The sequence below is a fragment of the Lytechinus variegatus genome, chromosome 1 (genome assembly GCF_018143015.1).
Source record: "Lytechinus variegatus isolate NC3 chromosome 1, Lvar_3.0, whole genome shotgun sequence".
Classification (NCBI taxonomy): Eukaryota; Metazoa; Echinodermata; class Echinoidea; order Temnopleuroida; family Toxopneustidae; genus Lytechinus; species Lytechinus variegatus.
The window spans coordinates 85,086,326-85,100,834 of NC_054740.1; the positions used below are offsets into that span (position 1 = coordinate 85,086,326).

General features: G+C 35.0%; 1 protein-coding gene across 2 annotated transcripts; it reads left to right on the forward strand.

The window, feature by feature from the left end:
• Nucleotides 1-353: 353 nt before the first annotated feature.
• Nucleotides 354-14,293, forward strand: LOC121425994 (angio-associated migratory cell protein-like). Of its 2 annotated transcripts, none has more exons than XM_041622132.1 (12): nucleotides 354-460; nucleotides 3,498-3,594; nucleotides 3,936-4,094; nucleotides 4,982-5,101; nucleotides 5,555-5,694; nucleotides 7,261-7,405; nucleotides 8,225-8,308; nucleotides 8,977-9,092; nucleotides 9,464-9,546; nucleotides 9,930-10,020; nucleotides 10,629-10,783; nucleotides 12,245-14,293. In XM_041622132.1, the coding sequence occupies exons 2-12, from the start codon at nucleotides 3,510-3,512 to the stop codon at nucleotides 12,318-12,320; spliced, it is 1,254 nt and encodes a 417-aa protein (XP_041478066.1). In that variant the 5' UTR covers nucleotides 354-460; nucleotides 3,498-3,509; the 3' UTR covers nucleotides 12,321-14,293. The 2 variants fall into 2 exon arrangements, with proteins under 2 accessions (XP_041478066.1, XP_041478059.1); XM_041622125.1 differs by having other exon boundaries at nucleotides 3,503-3,594.
• The last annotated feature ends 216 nt before the right edge of the window (nucleotides 14,294-14,509 follow it).

The window sequence follows — 14,509 nt, forward strand, 5'->3', positions numbered from 1 at the left end:
ATTTTACGATTAACCATAAAAATTGCAAATTCAATACTGCAATAATAAAAATTGATTAATGTGCAAGCATTCTGTAGCAATTCCCCAGATAACCCCAACTTCTCGTGATCACCATCAACTAGGAGTCACCCCCACCACCGGGCCCCATGCACCACCACCCCTTGAACTGACATACCCAATGATGTCAGAGTGAAAAAAGATGTAGGCCTATGCCAGAAGAATAACATTTATTTTCGTATTACAATAGCCATTTATACCGATATCACAACATTTTCATGATTAAAAAAAATATATAAAATGCCCCCAAAGCAATAATTTTTATAAGACTTCCTCTATTTCATCTTCACATATACCGTACCGCGTACATGTACATCTAAGTTTCTTCAGATTTTAAAGTGAATGTGAATCACTTTAATTTCCCGATCAAATATCGATTTAGGCCTAGATAGAGGATAAGGTGGTGAGTGAGCACATTTGAATTTCTTAAGTTGTATCCAGTGCAATCAAATATTTATAGCAATTGGTAGTTGGATCGTAATTTCATTCATTTATGAAATCACTTGCCTTATATTTTTTTTGTGTAGCCCCACATGTGGCCTTTTTTGATGGAAAGATAAGCACTGAAATTAGAATTTAGAGGTGACACGGCGACGCCGACGGTTAACGCTCCTACTTGTAGTAGTATAGTAAGTGATTGTATTACCAACCGGCCTTGTATTACCGAACGCGCGCATCATATATGCGTCAGAAAATAGTCAAATACGGTACGGTACGCTCAAACCTTTGCAACTTCTTTCCAAAAGGAACTTAAATAGAAAAATGATGAAAAATTATCAAAAACACAATTTCGAAGTCTTTATATCCTCAAAACAATAAAATATGGTCAAAATAGCTCATGAGTGACTTGGTTATTTTCCCAACTTTTCCCATAGAAAACACACGTTCGGTAATACGATACCTTTTCAAGTGACCAAAATATTTCACTTGCGAAGAGGGGTCCGATTGGAAGCTGATGTCGTAAAAATGAAAAACAATTTCGGCAAAATTTCTGCATATTTATATTTTGTAGGTATTTGTGTATCTATGGTGAAAGTTTGGTGAATTTTATTGGAATAATGTGTTTGATATGATCAAATTCATGAAAAGTGTTCGGTAATACGATCCACGGCGCTAATGCAGTTTCGCACCTGCCGATTACCAGTTAATACCAGCACACCTAATCACCAATAGGCCTAGGTACTTCACTACTTGTTACCAAATGTCATGACAAGTCTCTCAGCTCAGTCACATTTCACTGTCAATATATCCACCACTTTTCAAAATATTGTGATCAGGAATGGCTGTATTTCGGCTTCGATCTCAACGTCGTTGATTGACATCGCTTTGCGGATCGCTTGGATTCACCGTGCACCGTAATGTTGATATGAACTGAAGTTAGCAACCAAATCATGCGAACATAGATTCGCATGCGGCATGCTGGCAGTGTGTTCGCCACATTTTCGCATGATTTGGTTGCTAACTTCAATTCATATCAACATTACGGTGCACGGTGAATCCAAGCGATCTGCGAAGCGATGTCTACGCCGTGTCGATCAACAATGTTGAGATCGAAGCCGAAATACAGCCATTCCCGATCACGATATTTTGAAAAGTGGTGGATATATTGACATTGAAATGTGACTGAGAGACTTGTCATGACATTCGGGAACAAATATTGGTGATGAGGTATGCTGGTAACCGGCCGGTGCGAAACTGCATTAGCGCTCGATCCACTACCATATAATAATTTGCCCCGGACTTATTATCTGGAAGGGCATAGGGTTAAGATTGTAAAATAGTTTTTTGTTTAGAATACTGTGAAGATAAAGATAACATTAGGAATTAGACTAGGCCTAGATCTGAATAATTGACTCGGAGGAGCAATTTGTCGGCTGCCTGAGAATTAGAGCACTCACACAACATGCGAGGTTAGTAATACTAACCTCGCACAACACATGTGATTTCATAGTGGACTTCGACGTTTTCATTCATTTCATCACACGAATGTGAGGGAATAAAACACACCAAACCTTTCAATATTTCTCCACTATGTAAGTTAATCTTGTAATTGTACATTCGTATTTTGAGTTCATTTTAAAAAGGAATTAGGGGCCTACATGTATTTATAAAAGTGTTTTTATCGCTTACCTCCAAATATCAACCATTCAATCCATCCTTAGTTATCCTTAATACTGCGGTGGAAATTACGCAAACAACAATCGGAATTCAATTTTTCCTATCGAACATTCTCTATTCAAGTCGTCGGCGCATATTAGGAAATTGTACCAAAAATCAACAGGTTGCATCTCATGTGTATACTTATAGGTAAAGTACGCCATCTTTTGACAAGATGATGAAGAAAGTGGATTGAACGAGCAAGAAAATAATGCTGATCGCCTAGAATGCAGCTAGCAGTACAAGCTGCAGAACCGTAAACAAACCGGCTTGTGAATCGTATCGCGCGCCCTCTTCTCTTTAGGCAAAAATTGATATCCACGCTGATCCAGAGGCATCTACGTGAAGATCACGAAAAAATGCTTTTATTTTATTAAAAAAAACAACGATCCATATGGTTCGGTAAGTGTCATAGCACAATTAGAATTCTTAGCTATGATGTAAAGTCATAGTTATTTGAGCTAAAAAGGTGTGAAAGATTCGCGTGTACCAGGTGCATATCCTTCACACGCGAGATGATTTGAAACCATGGGTGGCCTGAGAGTGGAGTCAAGTTTTTAACATTTTTACTGCATATGTAGCATATTGGTCGATCCTATAGGCTATACTCTGTGGGCTAGTGGCTAAAAATAGGCATTTTAAAGTCTTTATGCTGACCTAGGACCATGCGCATAGTCAGGGGGCGGTGGGGGTGGTCTCCCCCCAATGTCCCCAAAAAGAAGGGAAAAAGAGAAGAGAAAAGGAAAAAAGGAAGGGAGGAAGGTGAAGAAGGTAACTTTGTGGGTTTTGGCAAAAAGTTTCTTGAAAATATGATAAGAGAACTGCCAAAGGAATATCCATCAAAGAATGAAATAAGTTATTAGAATTTGAAGTATTTGATTTGTGACACCATATGTGAGCAGCTTTCCAACATATCTTATGGTAAAAAAATCAATGAAATGTCATTTTCAAATTGAAAATGATTTTTATTGTACCTTCAGTTATATCAATAGACAAATCATTTCATTGAAATTTATGCATTTTCTATAGTATAACTTATGGGGAAACTGCTCGTTTATAACGTCACAAATCCAAAACTTAAAATTGCCAGTTTTACTTCAAACTTTTCTTAAGGGCGAACTTCCTCTTTAATGCAATGGTGTAATAAAGCCCAACAAGGAGTTATTGTTTGTTTCTTCATCATTTGATCTAGAATAATAATGAAATCACTGAAACCAAAGCAAAAGGGAATTGTAAATAAGCTTTCATTATTATTCTTCACTTTTTCTTCTCATTCTTGTCAGAACAGTAAGAGGATGGATCCAAATGGTAATGATGGACAGGACTCTGATCTGGATGAAGGGATAGAGCTTTATGATGATGACAATGACATCCCTGCAGGTGAATACCACTAGCTTTGTGACACTTGATTAAACAACACTTAAACTATTGTTTTAGATTTTTGAATTCCTTATTTTCTTCAGAATTTGTTAGTCTTTAATAGATTTCATCATTGCCCTCAAAACATAAAATATTGAAATGAACTATTTTATGAGATCAGAGGGTTTTCAAGATATCAAAGGTGTATGTCATTGTAATTGCTTTTAAGTGCACAGTGACCTATTAAATTCTTATATTTCATATTCAAAGTAATTTTTTCCCTAAATTCATTGATGCCTTTTATGTTTTCCCAAATTGTTTAATTTCACTAATTAATGTGCTCTCATGCTTTCTATGCAAAGATAACATAGCAAATGAGATGGATGATATGGATTTCTATGATTACGATGAGTTGGAAGATGAAGGCGATGACGATGAAGGAAGAGGGGTCGATGAAGAAGGAGCTATGGCTGCAGAAGCTCCCAGGGATGATGCCATCACTCGCTTTGAGAGTCATTCAGGTGAGAAAGCATTATTTGTGAATGGTCTAGGTAATCATCCTGTTGTATATTGCAGAAAGGAATGTAAAGATGGAATGCACAGAGTTTGTATCAAAGCATGTATTGTATATGTTATGTGATTATGCAGCCATTTTGTTTGTGAAAGATGTGTATCAATCAAGTGTGATTTGTTCATGTCTTGGAAGGAAATCTAATGTCTCGTTCTGGATCTGATGAACATGACTGAAGGCTGAAACAATGGACCTCTGAATGACTGAATCAATGTGCAACTTTTACATGCAGCTTGATCAGTACAAGCATAGGATACATTAAAGGGATCATTGAACTTTGTGAGAAGCTGATTTAAAAAATTCTCAAACTGAGATGAAACATGTTTATGAGTGCCTGTATTTGTCCTCAAAAACCCTGAAGCAGACCACTATATACGATGAAAACCTTTAATTTAGATACAAGAAGCAATTTGTCAGCCTGATTTTGAGAACCGCTGCACTGTACATTCAGTGTATACCTCGAGCACACTGTATGTACATGTTGGTCATGTGTTCATCTATTGTTAATGTGTTGAGTGCACAGATTCACTGTATACACACAGCCAATGAAACCAAACCCCAGTTATTTTCAAACTTTAGTTAACATCTCCAAAGTTTTAAATTAGTTCCTTTAGATATGATACTTTGAAACTTTTGGGATGGTATCTTTACACTATAAGGCTAATGTTTAGCCCATTTTTAAGAACCAAAATGATCAGAATGAAGTGAAATATATGATAACTGTTTTGGTTAGGATGCCTGGTGCTTTAAAACGCTTGGGAATCTATTGTATTTTATGTGTCACATGTTATGATACATCCGTTCAGTAATAATTATCATTTTATTTGTGTTTATTAGGTGCTGTTTTCTGTTGCGACATCCATCCTGCTGGTGGATGTTTGGCTGTCACTGGAGGGGAGGATGACAAGGCCTATATCTGGAATACCACCACAGGAGAATCAGTTTTAGAATGCACTGGTAAGAATCGTAGTTAGGCCGTTGGTTGCTTAATTCTGTAACTCCCAATCTCTAATAATCTATTTGAGGGACCAACCTGCTGGAGTAGGTAATATGTAAAACTGCCTATTTAAAAAAAAAAATAAGTTCATTTTTCGATGTACAGTGGTGCTCAAATGTTAGTGAACTCCACCAGAAAATGAACATATTTGAAGTGTTCAAGTTCTGCCATGTTTTGGATATTTAATTGTGAAGTCAGGTTCTCTGTGCTTGCAGAACATTGCAGTGTTGTTGTCTACATTCAACACTTAGCATAAAAGATTGCAGTTTGTGGTGGGGGTTCACTAACTCTTGAGTACTACTGTAGGCCTTTGCCTTCATGCAGTAATATTTTCTATTCATTGAATGCAGTTGATGATGAAATCTACAGTGACTAACAATAATTTGCATGATTTCTTTTTATTTCTTACTTAGGTCACAATGACTCTGTGACTTGTGTTTGTTTCAGCTATGATGGTGAACTAGTCGCTACAGGTGATATGAGTGGTGTCATCAAAGTTTGGAAGCTAGCAGACAAAGATGAGATCTGGACGTATGAATGCTCAGATTTAGAGGTTTGTTCCATCATCTTTTATTGTTCTTGAGCTTAGAGAAAGTTTTAATTAGTATAATGTGGTTAAGTGTAAAAAAGAAATATTTATCCTTGGAGGGAATTAATACATTCAAATGCTTAAAGGCTTTATAATGGGCATCTTTGGGAAAGCTGTGGTAATGATTGTGGAGTATGGTGTGTGTCATATCCGACAGTAACGAGCACTTTATAACTTGTTGTTCTTTGTCTTGTTCTTCTTCTTGTCATCATCACAATCATCATCATATCAATATCATTGTCGACATCATCATCATCACTAACCCTTAACGTGCCATGAACACATATCTGTGCATCCACTGGAGTGCAATTGACACATTTTCGTGCAATTGTCATACAGCTATTGTTATGCCTATTGAATTTTGAGGAGTGCATTACATGCATGATTGATTCCATTGTTCAGTTCAGCTTATGGACAAGAGGTTTAACATTATTGTCTCAGGAGTGATTCCTTTTTTATGAATAAAACAATAACATATAGACTCCTTGAAAAAATATGGCACTCGCTGATTACAGCGAATGGCACATTAAGAGCTAATAGGAATATTAGATTGGGGTGAATTATTGTAATAAATGTACTCCTTATATATGATGAAATAAATGTACCTTATCAAAGTACATCAGGTATTTTTTCAGACAATTAACATAGTAGTTTCTATAGTTACACAGTGAAGATTTACCTGTTTGTAATATGTGCACACTCTTCCCTTCTGATGGATAGATGCCAATTTGCTGATAGGATCTGTACTGGTCGTGAATTACCAACTCCATTTCGCAATGACCACTCCGTAGTTAGCTAATGGTTCAAATGACCTCTCATATTCCACTGTTACTGTCAAACATGTTGGAGTAATATTGTTCTCTTAGAGCAGCCACATAAGTATCTCATGGAAGGCTTATAATTCCCTTATAAAAATAAACCTTGCAGGATATCTTGGAATGTGTAATGAGCAAACAATAGGCCCGCTTCGGTAGAGTAGGCTATCTAAATAATGCATGTACATTTTCAGGTACCTAGCAACAAGCCATTCATTCAACTGCTTTTCTAATGAATGATACTCCATGTTTGGAATTCAGATTGCATGAATCAATTGTTGCTCTGTCAGGCATTCCTCAAGAATTGAATGCCAGTGGGTTTTTAGATTGAAGTTTAGATGAACTTTTCCTGCACATGCTTAGATTATATCTATGAATTTACTTAATCGATTAAGTCAACCTTCCATTAAATACTTAATTTGTTTTGTTATATGTTATTTACAAGTACTTCTCTTTCTCTTGAAGTATTGGAAATATAGTTTAATCTCAGTCAAAGTATTTATTCAAGGTAGATTTAATTGGTTGTAGGTGAAGACTGGCTTGCCAATTGTTTACACCAATTCTGTATATTTCCATCAAACACAAAATTGAAATATTTTAAAAATTTGTTTTATTCATTAAATCCATTTTCATTTTTAAAAAGCAATCCCTTTAGAACTTTATACAATGTAAATTGTGTTCATCATAAGTAGTTTTCATGAACATTTCATTGCAGTGGCTGACATGGCATAGTGGTGCAAATGTTCTCCTTGGTGGAACTGTAGAGGGCAGTGTTTGGATGTGGAAGATACCATCGGGTGACTGTAAGATGATGCAGGGGCATGGATGCCATCTTACGTGTGGAAAAATCTTCCCAGACGGTATATTGCTTTTTCATGATTCATGGTTGTTTTTTTCTTTCTTTTGAGGATTGAGGAAATTTACATGTAGGCCTATAGAAGATTCATGTTTTTTTTAATCTTTAGATCAGAGTTATGGGTTGGGTTTAACTCCACGTGTTAATTTCCTTTGTAAGAATTCATTCATATTATGCTAAACCGGACCCAGGTGAGGTAAATAGAGACCTAGTAGGAACGTATTCCTCGAAACACACAGCAGCCATGGTAATTTTGCTGTACTTATTGAAAGCTTAGATACATCTTATAAAGTGGAATAAGACATTATTGGACTAATAATGACAATAACTATAAATATCATTTGATTGGTAATCAGAATCATTCTCAAATTGTTTGTTCATATATTGTTTATATATATCTTTCATTGAAGTATGGTGTATGTTTTTTTCTAAATCATATTTAAGAAACTAACAAGTGAATGATCTCTGACTTGTACTCAAAAGTAAATATTTCAACCATAATTTTAACTAATGTCATGCATGGCTGCCACCTGTCCAAAATCCAACAGGAAGAATGATAGGAAGGAACTATAAATATATATCAGTTTTAATTAGTATTTTAGTATTTAAAAAAATCAAAAAAATTATTATGACTCATCCTTTTTTTTTGATGTCTTCTCAATTAGGGTAAAAATACTATATTGATTTTTTTTCTGATTGATTTTGAGAAACAAAAATCATATTTTTGCGCTCATTTTTAGGGCTAATTTGTTTTTAACAATGTTTTTAATCACATTTTGCTTTATTTTTTTCTTTCTTTTGTCTATATTTCTTCAAATCTTAGGAAAGAGATGTTGTGTAGGGTACAAAGATGGTTCAGTCAAGGTTTGGGATTTGAAACAAACTAACACAGTACACCATTTCAAAGGCAAGAATGGCATTCTGTTCTTTGATGTTTTGAATTTTGTAAGATTTGTGGATTTTTTTCAATTTCTTTTTTCCACGGTATTACATTTTATTGAACTGTATGTCTGTGAAGGATTGGCTTGAGTTTTGAAAAAAATGTGACCACAAATTTTGCATTAGAAACTTGTATGCAATTCTTTATGTGTGTATCTTGTTGTGTAATTCAATTTTATAAAACATGAAATAATAGTTACGTGTCTGTTTAGGGGTCAACGTGGGAAGACACTATTAAAAAAATGAATTTATTCAGTTTTGAACCTGTGTCTTTGAGTGAATTAGTAGGCTATATAACTTCCACTGTGAGCAGGATTAAATTTCTATGCTACAATACCCCCAATACTAGAATTATTTTGCTGCTACCAATTAATAGCAGCATGCTCTCTATTCATCAAACCGTTATTCATCAACTCTCCACATTTTCTGAATTGTTCTTCAAATGGCATCTTTCAGCAGACTTTTTTTCATGGATTGATCTGTCTAACCTATTTTATTATCATTTGGAGGTGTATGATATACAAAGCCATATAAATGAATATGTGTATAAAGAAATATTGGTGGAGATATTATTCATAATAGTTGGGAGATGTGTTTGGTTAATTAAGAATGATAAATAACATTGATTTTTTTTAGATGGTAATGGACATGAGGGAGATGTGACAACATTAGACTGTAACCATGATAACATCTTAGCTTTATCAGGCTCAATTGATGGAACAGCCAAACTTCTCAATAGTAACACAGGAAAGGTATGCAGACATAGATTAAGATAGTTGATTTCACTTTATTTATATTTTTTCAAAGAAAAGGTGCTGTAAGGCTTTAAAAATTTACAGATCGGACTACCATGTTCCGGCTTTCCTACTTAATGGTTTCAAGCCATGCATTTTCAAACATATTCATGACTCTACATAGCCTTGTTGCTTGAATAATCATAGTCCATGTGATCTACTTTCCCTTTAAAAGTCTATTTTTTTCATATTTTCCTAGTCATTCATAAGAGTTGCTAACATCTATATGGCAAAACAAATATATATGTAGGAGCTTGGATTGCAGACTTTCAAATGTTTTCAAAAGATTAAAGTTCAATTTTTGATCTTTTGGATAAATCTATTGGCAGGTTCTTGCTACATTTTCTGGTGGTGCTATCAAGGAGGATATTGGAGAAACAAACTCAGTGGAATCAGTAGGATTTTCACCAAGGTAAATTTTTCTTAATGTTGGATGAAATGAAATTTATCTTCTGTAGAGAATGCATGCTTGATATCTCAGGATGCTTTCACTTTCACATTACATAGCAATTACATGAGTAGGATGAAGACACTAACAAAATGAAATTATTATGAGGCATTATTTTAACTGGGATGAATGCACAGGACAAATGAAAATTATCATATATGTTCCATCATGAATGTTGCCTATCTTTACATGATTTGTTACAACTTCAGTAAATCATAGCATACAAAAAATAATTATTTTGTTTCATTGAGTTCTTAATTCCTTTAATTTCTTGCTTCTATTTGGAAAAAAAAACTCAGGAGGGGTGTTTTCTTTAATGACAATTCTTTTCTTTCTTTTTTTTCAAGCCAATCCCTTGCTGCCTTGGGCTCCCTTAATGGCATGTTGAGTATCTGGGATATTCCCACACAGAAGCTAAGGCACCAGTGTGACCATGGGGTAAGTTTATCATCATTTTGATCCCAACATTCTGTCAGTGTCCTACGGCTTTACCTATGATTTACACTGAATATGAAAAAAAGGAAGGGAAAATCAGAGTACTGTCTTTTTTCAATTGTAGCCATTATAAATGAGGTTGGAGTATCAGGGTAGCTGATATATATAATTCTGTGTGATTTAAATAAAATGTTTTTGAAATCATAATTGGACGTAATAGCTTCTAACATTTACTTAAAAGAAGATTGCTTTGTTGTACTGGTCTTCTAAATTGACTTAACACAGTCATTTAAAGTACTTAATTGAAGATTGTAAACATAAGGGTCATCAACTATCATTGATGATCTGGTATGAGTTGCAGGTCACATGATCAAAGTCAAAAGTCATTTGAGGTCTAATGAATGATGTTTTTGAAAAAAATTTATTAATGTTAGTTTTCAAAGTGAGCACTTCTGCCATGTTGAATTGTGTAATGCAGGAAAAATTGCCAGAGGCATTCCTCTTGTTTTACATTTAAACAATATCTCTTATTTTAAGCACTTTTGTTGTTTATAATCTGTAAATCAAAACTTCATTGCACATTTATTTCCTCTTTCTTCACTGATTTGCAGGCTGGCATCGTTAGATTAGCCTGGGATGTTGAGACCCCAATGATCTTCACAGCTGGTCTGGATGGAATGGTCAAGCTATGGGATAGTCGGTCAGCAGAGAAGGTTGCCTCATGGACCGGCCATCAAGGAGAGATCCTTGATCTTGCAATTAGCAGGTCAGTGGTTGTCTGGTTGTGGAAAAAATGTGGTTAAGTGGTTTATTTGGAAAGGAAAGGTTGTTGATTCAATACCTAACAGCATTAATTTCCTATGGCTAGGTATCCCTGCTAGGCATTCCATACTTAGTAGAATAATTGGATCTTATAAATAGGATTAGTCATCATGATGACCACATGCTCGAAATATTTCCCAGGGAATTGGGATGGTGCACATATTCGTAAATGAATTGGATGACTTGGAAATTACTTCTCTTTAAAGTGCTTGGAGACAATGTTTTTATTTTATATGTATGTAAGGAGAGGGGCTAGTTGCAGAAAGTGTTCCTATCAAACGCAAATTGATTTTCAGCCAGTCAGGATTGGAAATGCAGCTCTTGTGTTTAAACGCTTATATATCTGAAACAGGCACCAGAAAAGTCCAAACTCGCTCATATGTTTCAAACTTCACCTCCCCATTATAATAAATTAGTTGTTGAAATTGAGTATAACATATAATAAATACAGCATAAAGAATACATAAGATTTTTGTCTCACCGGCATAGCAGAGTGAGACTATTGGCGCCGCTTTTCCGACGGCGCAGCGGCGTCAACATCAAATTTTAACCTAAGGTTAAGTTTTTGAATTATCATCATAACTTTAAAAGTTTATGAAACTGATTCATGAAACTTGTACATAATAGTAATCAAGTATCTCTGAACATCCTGTGCAAGTTTCAGGTCACATGATCAAGGTAAAAGGTCATGTAAGGTAAATGAACTTTGGCCACATTGGGGGTATTTGTTGAAGTACCATCATAATTTTGAAAGTATGTTGGTCTAGTTCATAAAACTGGGACATAAGAGTAATCAAGTATCACTTAACATCCGGTGCGCATTTTAGGTCACACGACCAAGTTCAAAGGTCAATGAACTTTGGCCATAATGGGGGTATCTGTTGAATTACCATCATAACTTTGAAAGTTTATTGATCTGACTTTTGAAACTTGGACATAAGAGTAATCAAGTATCACTGAATATCCTGTGCAAGTTTCAGGTCACATGATCAAGGTAAAAGGTCATGTAAGGTAAATGAACTTTGTCCACATTGGGGGTATTTGGTTAATTACCATCATATCTCAGTAAGTGCATTGGTCTAGTTCATAAAACGTGGAAATAAGAGTAACCAAGTATCACTTAACATCTTGTGCGAGTTATAGTAGTTTTCAAAGTCAGCACTGCTGCTATGTTGAATCGAGTGATGCAGGTGAGACTGCCAGAGGCATTCCACTTGTTGGTGAATTACACAAATATTCATCAGTGTTGAGACTCGGTTTATTTTGTATTTCTCATCTCAATAGCATTTCTCACAGGATATATGTAGAATAGATGATTGAGATTCCATATATTCCCTGTTTATCAACTTATAAAACTAATTTCTTTCACTTTCATTCATCCGTCCTTGTCTTTTCTCTATCTTAGGGATGGTAACACCATAGTAACTGCATCAGGGGATACATCAGCAAGAGTTTTCAAGGTGCAGCAGCCGGACAGATAGAAGAATTCAAACCAAAGTCTACATCCTTTTCTCTCTCTTGAGCAGCGGAGTATTTTATTGTGAACACATAAGAGCTACCAGTATTTTTATCATGTCTTATTGTACTGGTGCATTGTATAGCTTGCAAAGCTCAAGAATTGTCTATTTTACTACCCCAAAATGTGGTTGTGAGGATGGCTGTACAGAATTGCATTTGGTGCATTGCAAAGGTCCATAAATTTTGAAGTAACGAGTCCGATGAAATGTGAGGATGGACAAGTGTAAGATCTGGGTCTCGTAACACAAAGGTTGGCAATTAATCTTACGCTTGATTTTCAGGATTAATTGCACATTGTAGTCGATGCAATAAGTTGTGAAAAAATGAAAAAAAAAAAATTTCAACGATTGCTAAGCTTTGTGTAATAGGCCCTTGAGACACATTCATAAAGAACCTACTAATATGGCAACTTCATTCTATTGGTAACGATAATGGTAACAAGCCTCCGCAGCCAATCACATTCAATATTTCCATCGTTGTTCTCTTATTGCAATGTTTCCGTAATCATTAAAATTTGTATGAAACAGGCTAGAGATACTTCAACTGATTTATTTTGGTAGAGTTGTCAGTTTGGAATGTGAAGACCTTGATATATTGATCTCTGATGTCACGGCAAATGTTTTTCAAGGTACATTGAAACAAGAGGAAATTCTGAAACAATGAAATAAAATTACTACCAAATTCAATAACATTTTGATGGGGACATGCGTGGTAGAAAGTGTTTACGCATTGATCATTGATTCATGATTTTTTCCAGTTGTCGAACTCAGACCAAATGAATGATAATTGTTATTGCTTTTTAAAGGTATTAATCTGTTGTTGACAGGTTTGCCTTCAGTTTTACCATATTCAAATTTGCTATTTTTTTTCTTTGGGGCCTATTCATAGGTAAAGAATCAAACCTTTCATGAATGAACTACTGTAATACCTGGAATTGGAATATCCTGAAATTATTTATTCCTTCATAATGTGTGAAATTTCAGATTTCCGAGTATAGTGCTCAAAAGATAGTACATGCTCATGTGTGTATCAGGAATTTTACAAATCGACATCATTCTTTTGTTCACGAAGGAAGAACATATTTGCCGTAGGGTAAAATGGCATTTAACATTGTAGCATTTACCTCTTATATCAAACAACATGTGCAAGATACCAGCTGGTTCAGAGATTTGAGCTGTGAGTCATATATTTCATTGACATTTCAAGTTCATTGTCCTGATTTAACTAATCATATTTGATTGAAGCATATCTGTTAAACCCAGTTTCAGTCAATTTGATAAACAAACTTCTCGAAGACAGAATATGACATGCGTCTTTCCCTCATTTGAGATAGATAAGAATCATTCACAACTTGTGGCATATGATATTCAAGCCTGACCCTTGTTTATTATGTACCACCAAATACCGAGATAAATACATACATATATATATATATATAATGCTTCACACATTTATATATATATATGTATATATGATGCTGATTTTATTGTCTCTAAAAATGGGCTCTAATGAATGATTTGAGATTTTTAACATGCCATACAGACTGTATTGTGTATTACAGAGAGTGGGCAGGTTACAAAGACACTCTGGTCAGTGACGAGCAATGAATGATATGTTAGGCAGGGACCTGTTTATTAATGAGGATGAGGTTACCAGGCATAATGTTATATATAATGTGTGGACTTTAATTTAGATGTGAGAAAAGAAAGGATGACAGAAAGATGGAGAAGCCAGAGTTTCTAACCCTTGACCCTAATGGTATATCTATGTTATTTAGAATATGTCGTCAAGGAAACAGTACTACTGTTGGCCAATTTATTGTTTGATTGATTGATTGATAATGAAGTATCTGATGGTGCAGATGTAGAGCAGCGCTGGCCTTCAAGTCAGGATACTGGTTCAAAACTTGCTTGAATTGCCTTACTTGCATCTTGAAGAACATTTTTGTGTGCTGAGAGGCATTATCCTGATGATTTGATTTTGACTATTGATAATTATATCCGACATAAATTAAATCATGTATGCGGATTGGTATAAATAGCATCATTTTACTGAACATATTCTCACTATCTTGTGATGATGTTGAAAATGACACACCGACTGAAGAAAAATTACTATTCTGTGATGTCAGTGATGGAATAGTGCACTATTC